The sequence below is a fragment of the Osmerus mordax genome, chromosome 9, assembly GCF_038355195.1.
Source record: "Osmerus mordax isolate fOsmMor3 chromosome 9, fOsmMor3.pri, whole genome shotgun sequence".
Lineage (NCBI taxonomy): Eukaryota > Metazoa > Chordata > Actinopteri > Osmeriformes > Osmeridae > Osmerus > Osmerus mordax.
This window is the reverse complement of record NC_090058.1, coordinates 2,052,430-2,080,133: the sequence shown is the minus strand read 5'-3', so window position 1 is coordinate 2,080,133 and position 27,704 is coordinate 2,052,430. Positions and strand designations below refer to the sequence as shown.

Below are 27,704 nucleotides of genomic sequence, written 5' to 3'. Positions count from 1 at the left end.
CGTTGGCACGGCTACGGCTGCGCGTGTGGACGCTGGATTCTGTGAGCTCCTCGCCGTTGTCCTCAGACTTCTTGTCGGCGACGGCGGCGAGGAAACGCAGCGTGACCGAGTCCCACTCCTCAGGAAGCAGCAGGAGGAGGAAGCCCAGGCAGATGATGCAGGTGGCAGCCAGACGCACCACGCTGAACACCTCCTGTTTCAGCACGTCGATGGCTGGGGAGGAGAGGGGAGGGGAGGAGAGGGGGGGTGAGGAGGAGGGGAGGAGGGGTGAGGAGGAGAGGAGGGGAGGGGAGGAGGAGAGCAGGGGAGGGGAGGAGGAGGGGGGAGGAGGAGAAGAGGGGGGAGGAGGAGAGGAGGAGGAGGAGAAGAGGGGGGAGGAGGAGAGGAGAGGAGGGGAGGAGGGGAGGTGAGGAGGAAGGGAGGAGGGATGAGGAGGAGGGGAGGAGGAGGGGAGGGGAGGGGAGGAGAAGGGAGGAGGGGAGGGGGGGAGGAGGGGAGAGGAGAGGGGAGGGTAGGAGAGGGTAGGAGAGGGTAGGAGAGGGTAGGAGAGGGTAGGAGAGGGGAGGATAGACGAGATTGAGAGAGGGGGGGAAAAAATGTGTTCTGATTAATTACATAAAGTAAACCAACCACAGGACACCCAGACTGTGGTGGGGTCATCTTAGCTTAACACTGCGGCTTACAATCAGCACAAGTGGTGATGTCCTTTCTTTCCCACCCTCTCTCTCTCCCTCCCACTCTCTCTCTCTCTCTCCCTCCCACTCTCTCTCTCTCTCTCCCTCCCTTCCTGTCTCTGTGGTCTAGAGCACTGCGCCAGCTTGGCGTAACCCACTGACCTTCATACAGGCTACCGTGGTTAAGGAAAACAACTCGTCTGCAGGCGTTTAGTGTTGCCTTAGCAACCTGATCCTCCCTCAGTGAGAGATAGTTGCAGAGTCTGTGGAGGCATCCTGATGATTGGGTTTCTGAAGTGAGGATAGAGATGGACTTGCTGTGTAATCTGTTTGCTGCGAGGGCCTTTAGAAGTGCTGACCTCTGGATGCCACACCACACAGCGCTACACACACCCAACGGATATTTACTCTCATCTTGGAAATTCAAGCGATTTTGTTTCATTTGGCTTTGTTAAACCGGGGGTCCTCGAACTGTTCAGAGCGAGTACCGCCTCTGAACAGAGGCGGTACTCTTCTAATTGTTCGGCACACAAAAAAAAAAAAACCTTGATTGAAAGCCTTGGAACTCTGGAATGTTGCTGTTTGCGTTTCCTGTGGCCTACCTGCGTTGCCAGGGACGCTGAGCAGCGTTCCTATGGAGATGAGGATGGGATAGGTGAGTACCACACCTACATTCACCAGGATGTTAAACACTGAAAGAGACAGAAGGGTTGACACATCAGTGTGTGTGTGGGGGGGTGTGTCTGTGTACATGCGTGTCTGTGTGTGTGTGTCAGTGAGAGCATCCACCCACCCAGCCACAGCCCAGCCAGCCCACACAGGTACCCCCAGTGTGTGTGTGTGTGTGTGTGTGTGTGTGTGTGTGTGTGTGTCAGTGAGAGCATCCACCCACCCAGCCACAGCCCAGCCAGCCCACACAGGTACCCCCAGGGGAGGGAGGAGAGCGAGCCCCAGTGCTCCACCCTGGTGAAGTAGAGGATGAGAGGAACGCAGGAGATGAAGATGAGGTTGAAGACCCCCATGGTGGACAGGAAGTGGGCCACCTCTCCCAGGTTGGCACTGCCCAGGAACATCTTAAACAGCACCTTGAAAACAACAACCACAAAGGTGTCAAACTGCCATGAAACACCATTCCAAAAAAAGTGCTGAAAGAGTGAGAAGATTATATTTATATTATGATTATTTATATTTGTTTTGCTAACTTGCCTTGTAGAGAGCCGATGTGGAGGCGGAGCCCACAGCCAAGGCCACTCCCACAATGGAATCGCCGTGGAAACCGTCGGCGTACGCCATCATCACGATGCCTGTGATGGCCATGATGGCTGCCACGATCTACAGGCACAGAGGATAAATTCCTCATCATCACCTTTATCATCATCACCACCATCATCATCACCACCACCATCATCATCACCATCATCACCATCAAGACAAAACACCCATCTCGATAACGTGAACCAACGAAGAAAAGGCCTTTACGGAGATGAGTATTATGGGATGGCCAGGCGGTACTCACCCGTACACCCATAAAGCGGTCCTTTAGCACGATCCAGGACAGCAGGAAGACGAAGGCCTTATGGCAGCAGTACAGCGTGGACACGTCCGTGGCTGTCAGCTTCCTCAGAGCCATCAGGTACAGGTAGTTAGTCAGCGTCCACAAGATGGAAAACGGGGCTGTCCTCTTGAGGAACAGCTTCATGGTCATCCCATCCTCTCCGAATAACCGACTGCACTCCCTGGGTGGAGCAGAAGGGGTGTGGGGAGGGAACTGTCTTACTACGGTCCTGCCCGAGGCATTGTTTCTGTCCAAGAGGTGGTAAATACTTCGAGGAGTTAAATACTGCCCACATGTATATTACTACCCTGAGCATATCTCCTCATTCACATGCCTGAATGGAGATGGAAATTAAATGGGGGAAGATCCACTTGAGTTCCTGGAACAGATCAAACCTTTCCAACAACAAACAAACAGCTTGGAACAAATCTGCTTTCTGCCAGAGTGCTCATTAACACTCCCGGACATATAAATAAAAAAACTAATTCCTAAACCCAGATTAGACCGCCACTCCAAGACTTATCCTAGGCCCTTAGTAATGAAGACTCTCGTTTTCTCAGAAGTTAATTAGAAGGTAGAGTTCATGGAGAATTTTATTGGACGTCATTCGACTGAGAGATTTACTCGAGGAAGATGGCGTTGGGGAGTCAAGGAAACGGCCTCACTGTCATAGAAGCACACAGCAAATTTCAAAGTCATATTTTAACAAGTCTGCATAGGTCCATCTCATGAGTGGACCTGAGTAAAGACTCAATGAGTAAAACGAACACCTCAGGGGGGTATCCCAGAAAGCAGGTCATGTGACATACCCGGGTAAGTTAACTCCCCAGCTGACACCCAGTGTTGTAGCAACATTGCCAGTAGGTTGCTGCAACATTGTGAATCAGCTGGTGGGTTAACTTACCCGGGTATGTCACATAACCTGCTTTCTGGAATACATTTACATTTAGTCATTTAGCAGACGCTCTCATCCAGAGCGACTTACAGTAAGTACAGGGACATTCCCCCCGAGGCAAGTAGGGTGAAGTGCCTTACCCAAGGACACAACGTCATTTGTCACGGCCGGAAATCGAACTGGCAACCTTCAGATTACCAGCCCGATTCCCTAACCGCTCAGCCACCTGACTCCCACTCCAGTCCAGCGCAACACCCCCCTGGTGTTGCGCTGGACTGAAGTGACGTCTCTTCATCATGTTTATCACGTCTGTATATGTTTATCTGTGAACTCACCTGAACTTCTGGATGGGTGTCTGCTTGTCCCTAGTGGTGGCCACGTGTCCGGAGTAGTAGAGCGGGAAGAAGAGAATGTTCCAGTTGCTGCTGAACCAGGAGATGAAGAACGGGCAGGAGAAGGACTGGAAGGTGAGTTTGACCACCTGCGTGGTGCCCACCCAGGACGAGGACACGCACAGCACCAGCAGGAGCCCCCCCAGAACCTTGAGGAGCGCGTTGGCACACGTCTGGTAGGACTTCCCCTCTCCGCTCGCCTCGCTGACCGGCGTCTCTGCTTGGGACTCTGAACCCTCCTCTCCTGGGAGGGAGACATGGTAGGACAGCTGTCTGTTCAGGTAACCTTTGACCTCTGTGTGGCAGGGGTAGTCACGTCGCTCGCCTGTGTCTCTTCCTCCTGGTCTTGGGGTTCGAACTCTGGTCCTCTGACTTGCAACGCGACCATCACCTTTATAAACACCGCTTTAAGCAGCTATGTCACCAGAAAACTAGCTTTTGGATGGCGTGGGTGGGCGGTGTTTACACTGAGTGAGTTTAAGAAATTCAGGATTAGGGTTACCCTAACCCTAGGCTAACCCTAACCCTAGGCTAACCCTATAATTGCACCTACATCCCTGGAGCTAAGGCTATAACGCTATCCTAACCCCCGTACTGAGGATCAGGAGGAGAGCAGGTATCGATCACCTGTCCTTAGCGAGCAGTCCTCCAGTTTGAATTACCTGCTGTGGAGGCACTCCAGTGGTCTTCTGTTGGAAATGTGTCGGCTTAGCATGGAGCCGGTCATGTCGTAAATAGCATCATAGGGTCATGATGCGGCATGGCGTTCGGGGGCACATATATTCAGGCATGCACAGACACCCGACACCCTGAAGATTATGTCGTTTTAATTGTGTGTGTCAGCTCAAATCACATGACAAAGACGTGACAACCTTGTCGCTATAACACGGTTACGGGTTGCAGATAAACACCCACAGCTAGGATAATAAGATCTGAGGGAATTAGAGAAGAATTATAGCTAAACCTATGGTAAAAAAGGGATCCGCTTTGTTGAGATCCTCAGGGTGAATCTCGGACATACAGTATACACATACAGACATACAGTATACACATACAGACATACAGTGTACCCATACAGACATACAATATGCACATACAGACATACAGTACCCACACTCTCTCTGCTTCCTGCAGACACACACAGTCAGAACGCTGGTGTCTGTGTGTGATGTGTGTGCCTTTGTGTGTTGTGTGTGTTTGTTGTGTGTGTGTGTGTGTGTGTGTGTGTGTGTTGTACGCTGGTGTTTCTGCTGCAGGGGAGGTTGAGCAGACTTGGTTTAGGTTTTGCCTGTAAGGAGGAGAATAGATGACTGGAGCATTCCTCCTTGGTTTCAGTACTGGTGCGGTGTGTTCGGGGAGCCAGGGAGAACACACACACACACAGGCATACATGCACACACAACACACAACCCACAGGCTCTGCTCTAGAATGAATGGGATAAGGGGGCATTTTAGCTATTATAGCTTCTTCGGGAGACTCTCATAGCTAAAATAATTGGGGGGTACAGCATCCTGTTTGGGGGGACATTGCCCGTGGATCACACCCTGGCAGTCCAGGTCTGGGAAATAGAACTGTCAGGATTTATATAGAACATTCTTTGCAGACGTCCTTTAGCCTTCAAAGCACAATGTTGAATTGTGCATTGCCTTAATGAATTGTGGAATGGAATGGCTTTCTGGGCTATCAATAACATTACTTGCTATTAATGTGTATTGAGGAGGGTGTGTGTGCATGTGTATATATGTGTGTGTGTGTGTGTGTCTGTATGTGTGTGTGTCTATGTGACTAAGATAATGCGAGGGTGTTTCCGGAGCCAAGATCCATTATATAGCTCTCCACAGTGCGATCAATTTACACCAGGGCAGGAATACAAGATGACATGTGCTGGATGATCGCAGCGCTCAGCTTGCTAACTCAGCACTCTGGGCTCAGTCATTTCTACCATGGCTGAAGACTTCACAGTCAAGTCCCAGCGCTGGCGGACTCCTCCTGGGTAATTTAGGTATATTCAGCACCTAAGAAAGGACTTTGCCAGGGCTCATGAGATTTGAGTGCGATGTGTGTCTAACACATTCAACTGAAACAATTGCACACACTTTTGTGAATTGACAGTCTCCAATATGAAAACAGCAAACTGTTGGTTTGGTCGAGTTGATTTGAATCGATGGATGGCTATGAAAGTTTGATTGTCTTTGTGATTCTCGTCTGTGGAACCAAATGCAGAATGCAACTCACTTAGAATATGAGTACAGACATGGATTTGGACAGATCGTAAAATAGACTCCAGCTGACTGCTGACTTTCTCTGCGAGTACGAGGAGATGAGTACGAGGAGCTTAGTCACAGAAGCAGAAACCAGATGGACACGATTCATTTTTGTCCTTAAAACCATCAAACGGGCAGAACCATCATGCTCTCTTCCAACAAAAGCCAAGATAAGAGCAATTACTACAGTGGCTCGCATCAGTCATCACGACTTCTGAAAAGACACAGATCATAGGAGCTTAAAAACGTCCTTGGTTCATTTGTAGCTATCACTTATGATGGACAAATCGTACGTGACAAACACAGCAGACCAACATTTCACTTTTCTTCATACTTCTAACCTTCTCACTGTTGAACTGCAACAACAAAAAAATCCCTCACTGCTCGATACAAAATACTCCTGTCTTTTGGGGGGCACAAAGACACAGTTCTACCACACATCAAGTAAACGAGGAATTATGAGGACAAACCGTTTGAGAGTCAGTTCTGTTCAAGGGCCGTCTAGTAGTGCTACTTCAAAGGAATCCTTCAGAACCCTGCGACTCTCAGATTGCCTGGGCGCTAGCAAATACTGTGACAATTACAGAACTTCTAGCCACAATTAAACCTTGGCTGACGATGAACTTGGCATGCAGCACACGGCTTAATGGTGTGAGGAGCAAATGTTATCTTCACTACACCTAGGCCTTAACTATTATCCCCAAAGGAGATCCTAATGGTGATGCTTAAAACAGGATTGATCTGATCCTATCCCAGCCAGTGTAGTTCAGTAGACTGTGTACAGTAGACCGTGTACAGTAGACCGTGTACAGTAGACCGTGGTGAGAGGAGATCTGCCTGAGACAGAGAACCTCCGTAAAGACCATCCAGGGACGTGATGATCAGAATCAGAAACCGGTTTACTGCCAAGTACGTCAAAGGAATTTCCTTTGGTGATGTTGGTGCAGAATGTAAACACAGTAGTAAAATATATAAAGGAAGATGAAAGCGATAACATCCGGCTTCGGAAAAGCGCCATATCCTGTCGTTATAGACAACCCAGAGGAATAGACTAACTCCTGCGCTGCAGTATGAAAATCTACACACTCACCAGGCCTCGTCATAATGGCTGAGCAGACAGATCTTAATCTAATCTTACTGCAGGAAGTGAGTGGCCCAGGGTTAGTTAGTTACTGTAGCTAACATATTTTATCCTGATGCTAGAGAGCCTGAGAAGGATCTGAAGCCAGGATGCAGATATCAAACACAGAACTGTAATCTCCCCCGCTCATTAATGCTAAATCTCAGGCTACATTTGAGGTCTCGTGAAACACAACATCATTATCGCCTGATGAGGCTGCTGGTGAGGGGGAAGTTAAGGACACATTTTTGTAGCGCAAAATCCTGACAAAACTCTCAAATCCTTAAAGCCTGTGAAACAACAAACTGAAGTAAGTGAGTAAGTAACTCCATTAAATCAAAATCAACAACTCTATCACTGTAGGAGCATTCACTCGTCTGTAGTGTCCTTCAGGCCTTATGAGGATGACCCATGTTAGCACACCTCTGTGAAGAGTCAATCCTCATTAGCCTGTACATCTCCATACACAGAACATGCCAATAACACAAACACAACCCTAGCCCACTCTCCTGGCCCCTCCTCCTTGTCTTCATGCTTAATCTCCCAGCCTCTAGAACCTATCATGATACATTTGAACTGATCCGTTTAAGGACGACCGTGCAAAGCTTTAACACCGAGACAGGAGGATTCCTCGTCAGCTGCATCACACGCCTCTCTCAAGCGTTGCGTTACACATGCACACCTCTGCTGTCATTGGGGGAAACCCCTTTCATGTCCTCAAAGCACAACTGTCTGTAAAGCACAAATGTTTTTGTTTTTTTTAAAGCTTCCTCAGTCACTCACACAGTATATTTCCTAGACATGGCGTCAAGGGCCATAACCCATCCCTCCATCCCCCATCCATCCCTCCATACCCCCTCCATCTCTCCTCCATCCCTCCATACCCCATCATCCCTCCATCCATCCCTTCATCCCTCCTCCATCCCTCCTCCATCCTCCATACCCCATCCCTCCATACCCCATCCATCCCTCCATACCCCATCCCTCCGTACCCCCTCCATCCCTCCATACCCCATCCCTCCGTACCCCCTCCATCCCTCCATACCCCATCCCTCCATCTTCTATCCCTCCCCCCTGGTGCCCGATGCCAAGCTGGGAGTCTTTACCTTCGGAGATGGGGCAGGTGAGGACCTGGGTGCTGTAGGAGCTGAGCGGAGCCACTCTGGCTGAGTGCTTCTTCATCCTCCACCAGGGACAGAGTCTGGGATGTGTGTGTGTGGGGGGGGGTCTGTGAGTGTGTGTGGGAGTGGGTGTGTGTGTGTGTGAGTGTGTGTGTGTGTGTGTGTTGGCAGCTGATCTCTCAGCAGCTCCTCCTGCAGGTCCTCGTCATTCTCTGGCTCCTCGTTGGTCTCCTCCTGCGTTCCTCCTCCTCTCCTCCTGGACCACAGCTCTTCTTTCTCTCTCACTCTCCGATCCTTCCTCCTCCCTCTTCCGCTCCCTCTGTCTAACTGTCTCCCAGTGTGTCTGACCGGGGCTGTCCAGCCCTCTTCTCCTGGCTCTCTGGCTGGTGACTCTGTGTGTTGGAGACTCTAGTGTTGCTCCGTCATGCTGTGATCCGACGCTGACACTGTCTCCAAGGGAGACTGAGCTTCAAGTGTGTGTGGCACGGCACAATCACTCCCTTCATCTCCTTTTCCCTCCTCCTCCTCCTCCCTCACTTTTCCCCTCCTCTTCGTTTTGCTCCGCAAATCAGCTGCTTTGTTTGGAAGGTAACCAAGCAGCAGCCAGGGCTAATTATGCTGTGTTAGCTCTCTCTCTTTCTCTCTCCTCCTCTCCATCTCTGTCTCTCTCTCTTCCTCCCTCCAACTCTCTCTCTTTCTCTCTCCTCCTCTCCAACTCTGTCTCTCTCTCTTCCTCCCTCCAACTCTCTCTCTTTCTCTCTCCTCCTCTCCAACTCTCTCTCCCTCCCTCCAATTCTCTCTTTTTCTCTCCTCCTCTCCAACTCTCTCTCCCTCTAGCTCTCTCTTTCTCTCTCCCTCCAACTCTTTCTCTCTACTACTCTCCAAATCCCTCTCTCTCTTTCTCCTCCTCTCCAAATTCTCTCTCCCTCCATCTCTCTCTCTCTTTCTGCTTTCCTGGCACTTCTCTCCTACTTCACTAGCCCTTCAGTCTTAGATTATTTATGGAGGTCCTGTCTATTGTCTGCACCACTGCGACACTAATGAATTGAGGGGGAGAAAGGGACCAACTGAAGCCTTGAGTCTCTCCCCATCACCATTTGGATGGAAGGGAGACTGGAGGTGAGCAGCTCAACGTTTCTGCCCCCCCCCCCCCCCCCCCCCCCTCCCGGAAACACCCACTCCACTTTCTGGGTTCTGCGCCCACTGTGGTGTCAGCAGAGAGAAGCCCTCAATAAGTTATGTGAGCGAAAAAGTGTAACATCAGACGAGGTTTAGTCCATGAGGAGAAAGCCAAACTGCGTAGATGCAGAGACATAGCGATGAGAGGCTCTATACCGATTCTCTCTCTGTCAGAGTTCCCCTCAGGGTGTCGGGGCTCACAATCACCTCCGGTCAGGTTTCTCCTCTTAGATACCAAGGCCCACCCCGAAGTATTTTCAAAATGTCAATGTTTTCGTTATTGTTTTACTGAGTGACTCGCCCTTCTTCCAGAGGAAGAAAAGCACCTTCTCCCAGGACCCAGGTCTGCCCCAGCCCAGACAGGAGGACCTGCCCCCTGGGACTGTTGTTAGGAGAAAGCCCTCTCTGTCACCCTACCTCTGTCTGCGGCTTTTTAATAGGCCTTGTCCGCCCGTTAGCCTTTCCACTGATGGCACGTGAGCACTGATGCGGTCAGATACAGAGGTTCTGCTCTCTGTAATATAATCTTATTATAACAGCCTCCAGTCCCTACCCCCTAGTCTCCTGGTCACTGCTGCCAGGGAAATCAATGACAGGCCAGACGAGTGCAGCCTTATGTGTTCCTCCGGGGACCACACAATCGTATATCACCAAAGAACTTAAAGAAACGTAGCAATGCACTTACTCCTGATCAGTGATAAAGCCTGATGTAGGGTCAGGTGTGTCAGAGACTGAGGCTGTGGAACTACAGGATCTCTCTCCCCAGAAGCCAGGGGCTCAGCTTAAAAATAGCCCTGCTGATTGGTGGAGCCAGCAGCTAGACACACGGAAGGGAAAACACAGCCAGTCAGCAGATCAGGGCCACGGATGTTAATCAGTTTTCATTCAGAGCTCAGACTGGTAGACCACAGCTGTAGTATGTATGGATGGAGAGATCATGGTTCAAATTCACCACAGACACCGTCAAAGAGGCCCCGTACTGTTCATCTACTATGACAAAGGATTTATCCCATGAGGAACGACGACAACAATGTTGTCGTCACTGCCGACAAACATTAATGTATATATATATAATAAATACATTATCATTGAGCTCCGAGACCAAGGGAAACTAGGTTCGATATCTGATTTCATACACTGTTTCAGTAACTATGCCATAACAAGACCACCATAATAATCTGACTAGTTCGTATGCATTCATCAGTACATGTTGTTAGCTTTCTTTACAAAACTTCACCAGTTGTCGTGAGGTGCATCTGGTGTAACCTATGAGGTCAAACGAACACGTCCCTCATGAACCACTACACATCTTCCCCCCCAATCCAGCATCTCTTGTACCAGCATCTTCTTAACCAGCCTCTCCTCTGGTCTCCGTCTCTCTATGTTGTTGTGTCTTGGGCCGAGCAGAACACAAGCGACCCCAACGCTCCACCATGGCAACGCTGGTTGTCCAGAACACACAGCTCAGGCCTACTGACGCAGTCTCCTCACTCAGGCCCTTTGTCATTCAGATCAGACCATGTTCCTCTGCGAGGCACACCACACGCATGCCTTTGTGTTTATGCATCTCTGTTTGCTAATCAGAACATCTTTTCAGAGAGGACCAGCAGGAGAGGAGAGGGAAAATTAGAGAGACAGAGAGAGAAAGAGAGAGATGGATGGAGATGGAGAGAGGATTTAGAAACTGTTGCACAAACACCCAGACATACTTAATATGATGAGTGGTAAAATTGTGGATATTAATTCATACAGATACAAACAAGATGGTTCTTTTCATCTAATTAGGTGATGAGGACATCTAGTGGGCAGAATGAGGGGGCAGCATGTTCACAACCGTGTGAGAGGTGCCTGAGAGCTAAACAAGGTGAGTTTGATTTGTCTACAGGCTCCTGTCCTGTTCTTGACCCTGAAACAAAGGCCCTGTCTTGCAAAGGGTCTCTAGAAGAAGAAACAAATAATAATAATAATAATAATAATACATTGCAAAACGAGCACACAGAACTGTGTCTACCCTGCATGGCCTTCTGTTGTGCTGCATAACAGCAAATACGACAAAACGTAAATACGGTTTGCGGTACGACCTCTGGGATTTCTCTTCTTCCTACTTGCAAACTGAGGATATTTTTGGAAGCCTGCAAAGCATACCGTGTAAACGTCTTTCTCGAGAGGTAATGACAGAGCGAGTGTTGCTCAAGGAGCTCTCCATCTTGATTAACACACAGTCATTGCTGTAGTAGGCTTGGGGTCTGCTTTTAACAGAGGTTGTGACCACATGAGGGCAGTAGAAGACCGCGTGCAGGGCAAGCTGCACTTCTCCACAATCACGGTACACCGAATCAGAAACCGAGTGAGGATTTGAGGTTAAGCGAAATTCAAACTAACTACTACACCGTTGCATGTCCTAATCTTCTGAATAACCTTGTCGACCAGTGTATCGGTCATCCGTTATCAGCGGTGAGGTAAACGATTGCATGTGAAGTTCGCGAAGTTGCTACACTGGTGAAAACACGGTGACAAACCTCGGAGAAAAATAAGTTGAACTTTGTGGGCGTTCAGACCCGTTCCCTACACAGCGCCGAGGACTGACCGCTAACCCTTCAGCGGCGGTTCACAATAAATTGCATCCCGTTTAAGAGTATGACGGTAGTTATAAATAGTAGCCTGAGAGGTAGAGAGGTTAAGAGAGGGAGAGAGAGAGTGCTGACAATGCATGTCTCTGCGAGAACTTTTTATGATTCAACACAGCCGACTCAAAATACTGTCCACATGCTTTATCAGCGCCGAACATGTAAAATGATTCAGAAGCCTTACCGTGGCCTATAAGCAGTAGTTTGTGACATGTGAATGGACATGTATTTTCCTTTTCATAAGAGAGGACTACCCAGAGTGGTGGCTACCTGCCCAACCATCTGTAAATCAACATCAAGTTATTGTCTATTCTCTCTGTGTGTGATGACTTCATGACCAAAGGAAGGTCTTGATTTGATTGGTTCTGGTTCTGAAGAGAACAAAAGTGTTGATAAACAAGTCTGCTTCTTTCTTAATGTGTATAAACTCGTTCGCTGCCTCACAAGTCAGGGCATGTGCATCTATGCCAATACCCCATCACCAAATATAGTTCAGGATTCTCCTCCAGGCATCTAGTTATGCAAGACAGATGGTAGCTACATGGCAACAATAGCAAAATGCCAACAAGAAATTGCTAAATATATCATTACCCCATAGCCTTGGCAGGATCAAACTACTTATCTATTAATGTGTTACTCCTTTTCTCACCCCACACACAGGCATTTTCTAACCAAATGATTAGCATCTACTTTCATGGACATTTCAAATTCACAATTGGAGACTCACAAGTAAGCAAAACAAAAAATGGGATCAAATAATGGGAACAAACTACGTAAACAAAAAACGTTATCTGGCTTACTAGACAGTCATGGCTGGTGCTTCCCTGCCTACATTTACATTTAGTCATTTAGCAGACACTCTTATCCAGAGCGACTTACAGTAAGTACAGGGTCATTCCCCCCGAGGCAAGTAGGGTGAAGTGCCTTGCCCAAGGACACAACGTCAGTTGGCATGACCGGGAATCGAACTGGAAACCTTCGGATTACTAGCCCGATTCCCTCACCGCTCAGCCAACAGACTCCCTACATGCTTACTAGGGGTGGGAATCTTTTGGTACCTCACGATTCGATTCTTGGGGTTACGATTCGATAAAAAATCGATTGAAGATTTTTCTGAGATTTTTGGAAAAAAAACAATAAAATAAAAAAAACATTAAAAAAATCGATTCACATACATTTGTGAATCAAACTATAGGCTACCGCAAACAGGCTGTAGTCACTAATCTAGGGTAGGCTACTGCAAGCAGGCTGTAGTCACTACTATAGGGTAGGCTACTGCAAACAGGCTGTAGTCACTACTGTAGGGTAGGCTACTGCAAACAGGCTGTAGTCACTACTGTAGGGTAGGCTACTGCAAACAGGCTGTAGTCACTACTATAGAGTACATTTACATTTAGTCATTTAGCAGACGCTCTTATCCAGAGCGACTTACAGTAAGTACAGGGACATTCCCCCGAGGCAAGTAGGGTGAAGTGCCTTGCCCAAGGACACAACCTCAGTTTGCATGACCGGGACTCGAACTGGCAACCTTCGGATTACTAGCCCGATTCCCTCACCGCTCAGCCACCTGACTCCCTACATGCTTACTAGGGGTGGGAATCTTTTGGTACCTCACGATTCGATTCTTGGGGTTACGATTCGATAAAAAATCGATTTCAAGATTTTTCTGAGATTTTTGGAAAAAAATCAATAAAATAAAAAAAACATTTAAAAAATCGATTCACATACATTTGTATGTGAATCGATTGCTGTAGTCACTAATCTAGGGTAGGCTACTGCAAGCAGGCTGTAGTCACTACTGAAGGGTAGGCTACTGCAAACAGGCTGTAGTCACTACTGTAGGGTAGGCTACTGCAAACAGGCTGTAGTCACTACTATAGAGTAGGCCCGCTGTAGTCACTACTGTAGGGTAGGCTACTGCAAACAGGCTGTAGTCACTACTATAGAGTAGGCCCGCTGTAGTCACTACTGTAGGGTAGGCTACTGCAAACAGGCTGTAGTCACTACTATAGAGTAGGCCCGCTGTAGTCACTACTGTAGGGTAGGCTACTGCAAACAGGCTGTAGTCACTACTATAGAGTAGGCCCGCTGTAGTCACTACTGTAGGGTAGGCTACTGCAAACAGGCTGTAGTCACTACTATAGAGTAGGCCCGCAGTAGTGATTATGGGGCTCAGAGGAACCAGCCCAGAGGTTTCTCATTCACATCACTGTCTCGCTCAGGGTCCCAGACGAGTAGGTGGAGGTGGACGGAGAGATGTGTGTGTTTTGTGTTGTTACACCCTGCGAGTTTGTGTGATGAGGAGGCTTCTGGGAAGGTGGTGAACCAGCTCTGCTTAAGCTCAGAGGTATGTTTCTCTCTTCACTAGAGAGAGCTCAACCAGTCTGAACTCAACTTTATATCTTTAACAAAAACTAGGAAACTTCACAAAATGAAACCATTATTGAATTTGCATAAATGGGCGCACATGAATTATCACTGACATCCTTGTAGTAGGCCTAGGCTTCATCATAATGTAAATGGAATGAGTGTCAATATGCGATTCACTTCTTCATATAATTTCACTTTACCAATATATAATTACCATGACAAAGGCTATCACTCAACGTGTCTCTTTACCCACCTCTCAGATAACGTATTATGAGTGTCAATACCCACCTCTGTCATTACGCCTAATTGTACAGTTGTCAGTCGAATATTCCCTTAGCCTATAAAGAGCCAGAACAATTAGCAGATAATTACATTGGGTGAAAGCGAAATGTATGATGTGACTGCAGCGACTAGACTTTCATGTTTCTTCTATCCTTTTGTTCACAGGGATTTGATTTTAGACTTATTTTCTCTTTAAAGCAACCAAAGCCACAACATGCCAATTCATGATTCAGATTTAGGCTACACCTGGTTTGAAGAGTTACATTTCCCGCCTTAGGCCACTTGGTTTTAACGCGCTTTAAGGATAGCCTACTTACTTTTATGACTTGAGTATCCTGGATAATAGCCGTAGTAGCCTGTGATCCTAAGAATCCTGTCTTCAATATCATACACACCGTTAGCCGTCACTTTGGTGGTAGAGGTGCTGTCCGCGTAGAGAGATTGACTGTCACTGGTCGTCGCTTTCCCAGGCAGGTGCGTGGTCTTCAGCGGTTCCAGCTGAAAGCTAATCTGGTCTCCGCCACTCTCTGCACTTTCGGTAGTGATCATTGTAAGTGCAAACGGGCAAACGCCAGGGTGTGCTGCACTTTCGGATGTGCTGCAGTCACCGTTCAAAGGATGGTATCGGCGGCATCAATTGGCATCTAGAGAAGCACGTTCACATTCCATCAGTCGGTGATTCGCTGTGGCAGGCTGTTGCAACCGACGTGCATGTCAGGCAGTCCACACAAGGGGGCGTGTCATTACTGTGGCATCGAGAACACCGTGAATAGACATCTTGTCACAACAGTGTAGTAATATTGTTGACAGTTTTTGTACTTGTAGGCTACATCTTTTTACTGTGAAAGAGGGTGTAAATGTACTAATATTCAGGATCATAGTTGATTAACGCAAATGGTATCATATCTCTAAGGAAGTGATGAACATATGAAATAATCCGGATTTTTTTTTTTTTTTAAACGTATTCTTCAAAAAACAGGGACATGTTGCACGACACAAGGATCTGACCAACCAGGGAAGGAACCATATGATCGAACTAAATACGTAAACCGACTACAACAAACGACCAAACTGAAAACCCTCACACTCTCAGGGTGTGAAAACCCACACCCTGACACTTAAGACACAGGTAAAGGTAATCACACAGAAACACGGAGAACACCAAGGGCGGGAAAAATACGAGTACTGAAAACTGGGACAGGGGCCGTGGGCGCGACACAACAGTGCTGCCTCGTGGCTCTGTGGTTTCCATAGGCTGCTCTTCAGTTCAGAAATACACAGGGTTTGGTTTATATTTATTGTTTTCAATGAAATATGAATAAGCCTCGAGTTAGCACAACAGGTCTGTTCTCACGTTTCTTCGCAGCCTTTTGACAGCAGTGTAAAATACAATGCTCACCTGTGTCTCAGTTGCTGGTAAGTAAGAGACAATAAACAAGTTGATGAGTATGAGGTGATATAACACGTTATGCCATGCACGTAACCATACAAAGTTTTTTTTTTTTTGTCTACAGCCAATCATGGAGACAACTTTAAATCAGACATAAACCCCATGACAATCTCTTTCCCTCTCCTGGCTGAGAAGAAGCCATAGTTTCCAGGGCTTTCTTTTACAGGATCCCCCGCTTTGTAAATGCTGCCCAACAACGGCTGACTACTGCCTCCAAAATCCAATAACATAAGCCACACTATCTCAGTCAGTGTCTCTGCGATACGCCATTGTCCTTTTTCCACACAGAGTCTGTGTGAAATCGATTCCCGGGGTATGGAGAACGAACACCCTTGCTGGCACTGTTCTAACACCGTGCTGAGCTTTGTGATGTTCTACGAAGCCAAGTGTGTGGTTCCCCGTGCCCACTCACAAACCCAATCTCCACCTAACGTTCTTTAGTTTCTGTCTCTTGTTCATAGAGGCAGTTATCTTCAGCCCTCCTCCCTATGGAACCAATGTATGGCCACAGCAACAGTTAAGCCTTTGCTTTCAGAAGTACTTGTGAGTAGCTCTTGGACACCAAAGTCTTACAACTTTTCTTCCAAGAAAGTTACTCGCTTACCCTCCAGTTTTTAGACATTCAATGTGTTTTTCTGTAGAGGTAAAGTAAATGTACCTTTAGGGTCTACGAGGACCAGACTTGACAGATTTATATACAGTAATTTGTTAATGGACACCGTAGAATGACTGGGTTCACAGCTAGGAGTACGCATTTGGTATTCTCAGTTTCTCTGAATCTGTTTAATTTGTTTCGTCCTCAGTATTTTATATGCCCTTTCACTTTCGGAGCGCTTGGCCTGTTTTCAAAGATGGATTTTTTCATTTCGATTGTCCCCACTTTCCTCTGGCGTATCAGTGTAACCATAAAACTCCAGTAGAATATGTTTCCCCCATTCACCAGGCAAAGTAGAGAATTCCACTAAAGGAGATTGCTGATCATTAAAGAAAAGATTAAGCCTGCAGAGAAGAAGGATGTAATCTTTTGTCAGTGACACCTCTACACTGAGCCTATTCCTTCTTTTGTCCTGGTGTTAATAACTGCGGGTAATGGTGTGTTTCTCCTGGGTAGAGGTAATGGTGTGTTTCTCCTGGGTAGATAGCTGTGTGTTTCGGGGTCTTAATTGGCATGTCTCCTTCTCTCCTTCAGCCTCTTTACAACACAGGCGGTTAAATTGTGAAGGAAACGCTCTTTAGTTCCAAGATCAATTCAAGTCATTTGCATGCTCAGCCAGCCAATATCCCGTTGCTCTAATAGGTTGGCATCCAAAGAGAATCATTGGCTGTATAGTTTCTCATTGATGCTTATTCATAGTAACATGCTGGAGTATTCTTTAATTAGATGAATTAGAGTGCGGGAGAGTGTCTATTTTTAGACTGAGTGGTCAGCAAGGAGGGATCGGAAGTGCTGACGAAGAAAATATTTCATAGACCACATCAGCTCAGTGCTCACGCCTGTCTTTCTCAAAAACTAGAGAGAGAGAGGGAGGGAGAGGGAGACTGGTTTGCAGTCGGTGCTACTATGAAACAATATACCTTTACCTACAATGACTAAAAGGACACTTAGCGGAGATCCATGTCCCATGTGACTTCACCCTGAACCAATCCCTGTCCACCAGCACCCCACTTTCAGAGCCTCAGCGAGTCACCTTTGAGATCGGTGACGGAGCTTCCAGCCTCTGTGTATAAATATTCAATGCGGACTAAAGATAACTTGCTGGTGCGATGGAGGGGAGAGGGGGTTGTTTAGAAGAGGTTTTGTCATTAGGACACAGCAAGGCGAGCTTTGGCCGTGTACTGTGCTGGCTCACTAAGGTCAGGCTTGAAAGACTGGTAAATATTTAATGTCTTTGATCAGTATACTGTGGGGATCTATAGCTTTAATTAGAGGCTGTGGGGATAAGAGGTAGAGACAGTAAGACAGATGTTTATAGTGAAAGAACAATAGGATGCCATAATGAATGTGTCACCTGATCAAAGTTATGAACTCTACAAGCACTCTTTCTTTCTTTGTTTAATTATTATTGATCCATGCTGGTTCATTCAGAACATGTGCACATTTCCAATGAGAGTCCAGGCCCTGTGAACTGCAGACAACAGACAGCCAGCTATAGACATTGCTATAGCACACAGGCTATATACATTGCTATAGCACACAGACTATAGACATTGCTATAGCACACAGACTATAGACATTGCTATAGCACACAGACTATAGACATTGCTATAGCACACAGGCTATATACATTGCTATAGCACACAGACTATAGACATTGCTATAGCACACAGGCTATAGACATTGCCATAGCACACAGACTATAGACATTGCTATAGCACACAGACTATAGACATTGCTATAGCACACAGACTATAGACATTGCTATAGCACACAGACTATAGACGTTGCTATAGCACACAGACTATAGACATTGCTATAGCACACAGGCTATAGACATTGCTATAGCACACAGACTATAGACATTGCTATAGCACACAGGCTATAGACATTGCTATAGCACACAGGCTATAGACATTGCTATAGCACACAGACTATAGACATTGCTATAGCACACAGGCTATAGACATAGCTATAGCACACAGACTATAGACATTGCTATAGCTCACACGCTATACACATCAGTGCAGTAGAGTCTCTGGTGTTGTAGAGTCTAGAGACACTACAACACTGATCTGGCAAAGACACAAGGCAGCGATATGAAAGTCAGAATAAAAAGAGTTCAGATCAAATCAACATTTATTTGTATAGCCCTTTTTACAAGCAAGCATGTCACAGAGGGCTTCACATACACCCATAGAACTGCCCCTCAACCAACCTAAACCCTCAAGGAAGACAAGGAAAAACTCCCAGAAAAACTCACTACAGGAGAAAAAATGGAAGAAACCTTGGGAGGAGCAATTCAGTGAGGGATCCCCTCCTCCAGAGACGGTTGTTCAGATAATATCTGTTCAGATCATATCTGTGTGTGCTATTGTCCCACATCGAGGCTGTTCTGTATCGAGTGATGTCACACTCCACACGCTGGCAGATGAAATATCAAAATGGCCTTTGAAAAGACGCGTGCCCTTTCTTTGTTGTTCCGGTGTACAAACACTAATATATAGCCCCCTTCTTATGTAAAATGATCTTGCAATGGACCAGTTGAACCATGACATTTGTCTTCTGTCCGTTGAGCTTCAAAGGTTACTTGCCTCCAGAGAAGACCATCGGCTAGCAAGCAAGCGCCCACTCAGTTCTGCATGCGCTAGTTTTACTATGAATAAAATATACAGTGACCGGTCTGCCTTGTTATAAATAGACAATGTACAGTGTTAAAGCTATTCTAACATACCAAGCACCTCTCTGGTTACCGTAAACATAATAGAGTATGCTCTCAGACATTGGTCATGTTAGGCTACATGCTGCAAAGACATGTACTGGAAGATTTAGTGTTGAAGCTGTCCTCTCTCAATCCACTACAGCCTCAACAAGGACCTGGGGGGTAGAGGTCCTAAGGGGGGCATACAGTTCAAGTAGGGGGTAGGTTTCATTATACATGTCAGATATGTCCCACCAACTTTTTGAAAATGGCAAATCTGTAGTGTAGTTATATCTCAAAACACAATCTGCAGTATGTTAGGGTCTCCAGTAAGTGCTTGATCTCACACAAATACAGATGTTGAGTGTCTAGGATCGGACCGATGCTCCACAATTGTAGTCACTTTATAGTTCGTTTTTATAGTTACTTTAAAGTTAATCCTTTATAGTGCATGCTTTACAATTCATGTCCATTCAATTTTTGTCCTTTGTAAGAGACACACATGGGTCTATTTCTGTGGCTGGCAATAAAGCTGCTACAGAGAGTTATTTTAGGAAATCAAACAGGTTGTCCATTAACTGGCTATAAAACGATGGGGTAGCCAAGGCTGCCTGTTTTAGTGGGGTTGGGGAAAAACCCAACTCTGAACACTCTCCTCCAAGAGACTATATTCTGTCCCACCTGGAAAGCTGTTCAAAGGTTTCATCATCTGCCTCTTCTGAGATTTTCAGATCTGGAGTAAGTCTTAGTCTGAAGTAGAGTTACGTGCAAAGTTCAATAACGTCTTGCGAGATTCAGCATTTGACAACACTTATTTATCAGCCTGAGAAATGTGCATTAGCAATAACCTGCATTTCTACCCATTACATTACATTTAGTCATTTAGCAGACGCTCTTATCCAGAGCGACTTACAATAAGTACAGGGACATTCTCCCCGTGGCAAGTAGGGGAAAGTTCCTTGCCCAAGGACACAACGTCATTTTGCACGGCCAGGAATCGAACCAACAACCTTCTGATTAATAGCCCAACTCCCTATCCGCTCAGCCATCAGACCCCCACATTACGATCCTGAAGTCTCTGTGGGGGCCTGTGGTCCAGGGCCTGAGTAGTCGTTGTTACTCGGCTGAGAACCAGGCAGACTGGACGATTCCTCTCTGGGCAGTGGACTCTTTAACTAGATCCCTCCTGGAGAATCATGGTGTCTCTGGCTGGAGATTTATGGACTCTATAAAGGTAACAGAGTTAGTGCTCTCTGCATTCTCCTGCCCCCTACTCTGCCATCACGATGATGGATGGATCTAGCAGGGAGGAAGGCCTGGAAGAGGAGAGGAGGAGGGGGGAGCTGGAGGAGGGGAGGAGGAGAGGAGAGGAGGGGGTAAGAGGGGGGATAAGCTGGAGGAGGAGGGGGGGAGCTGGAGGAGGGGAGGAGGAGAGGAGAGGAGAGGAGGAGAGGAGAGGAGGGGGTAAGAGGGGGGATAAGCTGGAGGAGGGGAGGAGGGGGGGAGCTGGAGGAGGGGAGGAGGAGAGGAGAGGAGGGGGGATAAGCTGGAGGAGGAGGGGGGGAGCTGGAGGAGGAGAGGAGAGGAGAGGAGGAGAGGAGGGGGTAAGAGGGGGGATAAACTGGAGGAGGAGAGGAGGAGGGGGAGAGCTGGAGGAGGGCAGGAGGAGAGGAGAGGAGGGGGTAAGAGGGGGGATAAGCTGGAGGTGGAGGGGGGGAGCTGGAGGAGGGGAGGAGGAGAGGAGAGGAGAGGAGGGGGTAAGAGAGGGGATAAGCTGGAGGAGGAGAGGAGGAGGGGGGGAGCTGGAGGAGGGGAGGAGGAGAGGAGAGGAGGGGGTAAGAGGGGGGATAAGCTGGAGGAGGGGGGGGGGAATCTGGAGGTTGGGAGGAGGGGAGAAGCTGGAGGAGTAGGGGGGGGGAAATCTGGAGGTTGGGAGGAGGGGAGAAGGTGTTGGTATATAACATTTGATGGAATATTGACAGCTCGTGGGCAAAGCTTGGCAGAACTGTAAAATGACCTTCGAAAGGAATATTGGCTCAGCAAGTTTTCGTTGATTGATTTCAGTATTATTCAGACAATTATTCATGTTGAGTTCAGACACACTGTGACACGTAATACATGGATACTGTACTTTCTCTTCAATCATTTCTGTTTTTCAGATTAATCTGGATTGGTGTTGAACCTTATCATGCATGATTGTAGAAATTGGGCAGTCAGCTATCATCTGGAAGTTAGCTGGCATTAGGATATTTCCAGGAAGTTTAAAAGGAAAATAACCAATATGTGAGTAAAAAAAATATATTGAAAGGTAGAAAACATATTTTCAAAAAAAGGACCAGTGAATCGTTAGCTTTTCTTGCTGTACCTGGTCGTGCTTTGGAGGTCGGAGGTTGGTTCGATCCCAGGTGAGTTCGAGTTTTGGCCTTTTATAAGATGAGTCACACTGTTCAAAGGGAGTCAACTGAACATGTGTCTCTGAGGCAGTGAGGCTGGCTGGTGAGGTCATCATGAGGTGTACGACCCACTGTCTCTGGAATGAAACTGAGTTGCTTTAGTGACTCCACCTCCACTCATTCCCAGATTATTTTCTTCCATGCTGTGACCCCCCCCCCCCCTCCCCCCCCCCCCTCACATAGATAGTTCCACAGTGTAATAATAAGGATTTTAATTCACCGAGCTCATCTCTTTTTTAAATTAACATCTTCTGTAGTTACAAACCAGATCGTTGTACATTTCCTATCAGACCCCAGACCTGCCCAGCAACCACGATGCTCTTCCCAATCCAGCTCCACCTTCGCTTTCCACTTCAGCATACAGTCGTGCTGTCTCACATATCGATTTGTGTTTACCACAAGACTTAACAAATGTCTTTTACATCACCCTCAAAGCCCCTGTACTCCTGAGAGTGAGTGGCTAATCAAACAGATTTGTTCAGACCCATCTTTAAGGCACCATGGTGGGAGCTCTTCCACCATCACGCTGAACAGGGAGTCGATTCTTCCTGATAGATGCGTCTTCCAGGGAGATCCTGGGGCAGGAAATGCCTCTCTTCATTTCCTCTGAGACCAACAGCAGCAGCCTGCCCAATTGACAAGCAGATTGTTTCATCAATGAGCCTTTCATGTCTTCTCTGGGTCTGAACACTTGAACATCTCCAGTGTGTCTGTATTGTGTATAACTGCACAACACATGGAATAATGTGCTGCTTTTATCCAAAGTGATATACAGCACAGGGGAAATTTGAATCAGAGCCCTTTTGATTTGCAGTCAGTTGCTCTAACCACTGAGCGCTCCCGCAGTTTACATTTAATCAGTTCATGAGGTGAGGAGAATTGTGTGGTGTGGGTATACAGAAGGTAAGGATGTTATGTATTGTATGAGGACAGTTTTCTCAGGCGGATCAGCTGTAGTTTGACTGCAGTGGCATGAATAACTTGAGGCAGACACCATTTTACTGCTGTGACAAGACTGCCACCCAGTGGTGAGCCGAGTACACAGCAGGAGACCAATTAGAGAAAATCTAACATCTCTTCAGTTTTGTCTGGAGTCTTTTGTACTGTATAGTAGGCAAATTGTATCACTAGAAAAACACAACTACTTCACAATAACAACATCTGAACAAAAGAAGTGGGTTGACTGACTAAATAACTTAGTGCTCCTTGGGCTCAACTCCCTGAGAGATGGGAGGAGAGGGGGAGAGAGATGGGGGGGAGAGGAGGAGAGAGATGGGAGAGAGATGGGGGGAGAGGGGGAGAGAGATGGATGTTCATGTCAACATGGATTTCAACTGAAATTTCTGTCTGTGTATGTCTGATAGTTTCCACCACACACAGTATTACAAGTTTAGACTGAAAGGAAATTAGATTATTGAAAGATTTATCTTGATGTTTAATCACTTGTTTCTTTTGGGTGGTGTTTTTTCCACTGTCTTTGGAAAATAATTAGATTGTATTTCAAGAACAATTCAATCTGGTCTTTCCAGAATCTTCACTCAGGATGTTAGGGTTTAAACAAGCCCGATTTTCTGTCCTAAACCATGTGGCGTAAACAAGTATTATTCTAATGTATTAGTTCCATATTTGTTCAGGAAAGAGCCTGATCAGCATTGAGATTTGGTTGTTATTGTTTGTGTTATTCCATAGTTTGTATTATTTATCTACCAAATTCGGCAGCAAATTAAGTAAATAAAGCCTCCTAAATGTATTTACAGGTAATACACAATGTTCACTAGGGGGTGCCATTGTGTGAATGTGATTGCCTCAGAGCACAGATTTCCCTTGTTTGCTGGTGGACGGAGGCCAGCAATAACTTCCTACAACATCACATGTCAATATGTTATTGACATATCTAGCTAGATAACTGTGGAAGCGGTCAGCTGTGTATCATAACCGTCAGTTATTGCTTTAAGACCCAAATCCCAACTGACAGATTCGACAAAAGACGGAGTGAATGTCAGACTCCAGATTAGTTCCGAGCCCTCAGTATGTTCTCAGTATTTCATCTGAGGTTTTTCACTACACAGACCTCTCAGGTCTCTCTCTCTCTCAGGTCTCTCTCTCTCTCTGTCTCTCTCTCTCTCTCTCTCCCCCTCCCTCCCTCCCTCCCTCCCTCCCCCGAGCCAGTGTTTTAAGTGTGAGCCACTCCAATCAAGGGGCTGGGCGCAGCCACCTCATCTAACCAGACAGTGTCTGCTGTTGAAGAACAAAGATTTCTCCCTGTTTTCTCAGGGTTACCATGGTATCCAGAAGAGAAAAAGGCCCTTTCCCATTGCCATCTGGCCTGTGTACAGTGTTTACACTACTCCACTTGTGTTGACGTGTAAGAATTATTGCCCTGAAATCCCAACTTTGAAGTTCAGTTCCTTTTGAAGTATTATCTTTGTCTCCAACAACCGGAGACAAAGAGGATAAATGTGAAATTGCTTCTAGAAGTGCACATTACATTGTCAAACTGCCAACAACAGCGTATGAGACTTGGAGATGGTCACATTTCACGCATCAAGCATGGTTACAAGCTAGTGTTGCAGTTGTCTATGTGTTCATTCATTCACAACCCAGCTGAAATGTTCCAAAGCCAAGACGGCTAACACGACCCCAGGACCAAGTGAAAGGAAGGGAGTCCAGATGGGAGAGGGACTGTCTACACTGCACCCTCTGCGTAGCCACTTCCTGTTCCTGTTGAGACAACAGGTGTTTGGTGAGCCGTGAGTGACGTCAGGTTCTGCTGTGTGTGGCTCGGCCCTCCAGCCAGCACTCCCTGAGGTTACTCCAGTTTAAAGTTTCTCGTCTCCTTCCACCTGGAACGCTGTTTTACCCATCAGCCTCGGTCCCTGAGGAGTCGTAAAACATGAGGTTTTAAAGTTAGGAAAATCCTCCCTCCTTCCAGTCTCGTCCTTAAAGAGTTGAGGAAAGACTATCGTGAGCGAACTTGTGTCATAGACATGTTTCAGCTGCTGTTTGAGGGTGATATTTGTGTGACTTTCATTCATTTCAGCACATGTGCACATTTAGTCATTTATCAGATGCTCTTATCCAGAGCGACTTACAGTAAGTACAGGGACATTCCCCCCGAGGCAAGTAGGGTGAAGTGCCTTGCCCAAGGACACAAAGTAATTTTGCACAGCCAGGAATCGAACCGGTAACCTTCAGATTACTAGCCCGACTCCCTAACCGCTCAACCACCTGACTCCCGCACATGCAGGACATGCATGATGGTGCTGTACCCAGGCACACTTCCCATGGTCTCATGCACACAAACGCTACGCGTGGATGGGCTGCTTTTGTTTTGCCTTCCTCCATCCCCATCTCCTCCATGGTGTTTGTATTTGTCATGTCCTGCTGGGGAGTTCTTCAGACTTCCTGTATTGAGGACAGTACATACACCCCCCCCCCTCCCCCCCCCACACTCAGCAGAACCACATGGATCTGTCTGCCAAAAACAACTCATGGTTTAAATGTGAGTATCCTGACTGAAATAAACTTGCCTTAATGAGACTTATCCTCCACCAAACAGGCATCACTATATCAATATCCTAATCATTTTCCCCCTTGCTGGACTCTTACCTAATAACGTAAACACACTAAGAGATAAATGTTTGCGGGAATCCTCTTGCAGGCCTCGATGTGTGCGGACAGCATACATACATTTACATTACATTTAGCAGACGCTCTTATCCAGAGCGATTTACAGTAAGTACAGGGACATTCCCCTGAGGTAAGTAGGGTGAAGTGCCTTGCCCAAGGACACAACATAATTGGCCTGTCGGTAATCAAACCATCAACCTTCTGATTACTAGCCCGACTCCCGAACCGCTCAGCCATCTGACCCATAGAGGGACAAACTGTGTTCGTTGAGTGTTACTCTCAGCTCGGACTGATGTTCACTTGCCAGGCGTTATCAGTTTTGGCACTTCACGAAGGACAAATTTAACTTATTGAAATACAAACCATGGGAGACATATCTGGGAACTGAAGTATTATAAAATTCCCTAACTGCTTTCTGGGAAATAAGTTTAGGAATCTCTTTGTGAATACTAACCTCTGGCCAGGCCTGCTCAGAATCTGTGTGTGCTGAGTCCAAGGCCTCGCCAACCTTTTCCTTCATGAAGATAAGTTCACAACACGGCTCTTTCAGGGGCTGTTCTAAGTGATCAAAATCAGCTGTGACGTGTTGTATGGAGAAATACACGGATGACTCTAATGACCCCACAGGAATTATTAATAATGAGTTATAACGGTCCCGGATGTGCTTATCAGATCAGTATTACATAAATTCATAGTTTGATTGTACGTATATTATGACCACATCTGGCTATTCAAATGTCAAGAAATCATTTGGCAATGTCGTTACTGCTGCTAAAGCCTGTTTTTTTCCATACACTCCTTTTGACAGGACAACCTGCTGAGCAGAATCTTTACAGCCTGTTATGTTACTATGTTGTAAAAAAAAAGAAAAAGAAAACGCATACAGTAAGGTTTCAGAGCCAAGGGCTTTCCTGTGGTTTTGAGAAGACGGCTTCTACTGTAGAGCTCCGCTGGCTTCTGCAGTGGGAAACTTGCTTTAAATTCGTGTTTTACTCCCTTTGTACTCTATTAATTCTCGTTCTGGCGTTGCTAACGACAGGTATAGCTTGCTTTCTCTGCTGCTGGTTATCAAATTGAACATAATATGTTATTAAAGATGAACAAAAAACTATTTTTGAGGTTGGAATGTAGGATTTACGCGGCACCGATGATTTCTGTTCCAAATACTTTTTTTGAGAATCACGAATGATAGACTTATTTTTTTAAACTTTCGTTTATGTCCGTCGTCGCGTCCCTTGAAGTTCCCTTTTTGGGTCTTATATAGACTTCTCTTAAACGACAAGCACTTGACAATCTATTTCGAGGCACTCTGTGTGACCGTCTGTCATCACGGCGACTTTGGTGGCAGGGCAAAGCTTGTCTTTCAACACAACCTCTTTCTGAACACCGTCTCTCGTCTGAACGGAGAAGAGCGTTCAGGGTCTCTGGCTGTCACTGACCCAGTAAGCCTCTTCTCTCCAGATGTCTCTCAGTCACCGGCACACACACGCAGGGCCGCGTTTGTGCAATGGGCAGGAGGGGCTGCTGCCCCGGGCCCTGGCCACTAGGGGGCCCCGGCAAGGGAGATAAAATAATAAAATAATAATAATACATATTTTTGATGCATTTACCCACCCGTAGTGAAGTCCACGTTCTCTTAGCGTCACGTGTCGTTGCCGGTATCAAAGCATGCAAGACAACAATGGCTTCGCATGAAGGTCTCCTCTCCCTCCCTGGGCAAGGAGTAGGGAGTCAGATGGCTGAGTGGTTAGGGAATCGGGCTAGTAATCAGAAGGTTGCTACTTCGATTCCCGGCTATGCCAACCAAATGAGGTTGTGTCCTGGGCAAGGCACTTCACCCTACTTGCCTCAGGGGAATGTCCCTGTACTTACTGTAAGTCGCTCTAGATAAGAGCGTCTGCTAAATAAATAAATGTAAGTTTAGACAACCCTAACTTTTTCCTAGACACACGTGCAGGTGCATGCTTTAGCACCGATAAGGATCTCAGACTCCAGATCTGCAGACATGAAAGCAGGTGCTTGTTTTCTTTGTTGTATTCATGTCTTTGTGTTAGTAAGCATTGGCTCTGCCCAGCTGTCCTAGTTAACCGGAAATTGATATCAACTAAGTTACCTGTAATTGCTACAGTACAAGAATGATAAAGGAAATAACCTCTAATCGCTTGTACAGATGGACACCCAGAATATTTACTTCCAGAGAAAAAACTAAAAGCCAAAATTGCATAACATCATCTTGTCTTCCTCGTTCCAGACCCTGGGAATGTCCATGCTCTTGTTTCTACGTTAGTTCCCAATCCTCAAGAGACGGTCTCTTGGCCAGCATGTATCATTTTCG

General features: G+C 46.6%; 1 protein-coding gene across 1 annotated transcript in view; it reads right to left on the bottom strand.

Annotated features, from left to right (window-relative positions):
* The window catches only part of slc35f4 (solute carrier family 35 member F4), a 15,055-nt gene extending 26 nt beyond the window's left edge, over positions 1–15,029 (bottom strand). The window contains exons 1-7 of the mRNA XM_067243659.1: positions 14,798–15,029; positions 3,460–3,760; positions 2,191–2,410; positions 1,881–2,006; positions 1,567–1,759; positions 1,277–1,366; positions 1–213 (exon numbers count right to left, since the gene is read on the bottom strand). The exon at positions 1–213 is cut by the window's left edge and continues 26 nt beyond it. Of these exons, the coding sequence (XP_067099760.1) occupies positions 1–213; positions 1,277–1,366; positions 1,567–1,759; positions 1,881–2,006; positions 2,191–2,410; positions 3,460–3,760; positions 14,798–15,029 (1,375 nt within the window). The remainder of the gene's footprint in view (positions 214–1,276; positions 1,367–1,566; positions 1,760–1,880; positions 2,007–2,190; positions 2,411–3,459; positions 3,761–14,797) is intronic.
* Between the last annotated feature and the right edge of the window lie 12,675 nt (positions 15,030–27,704).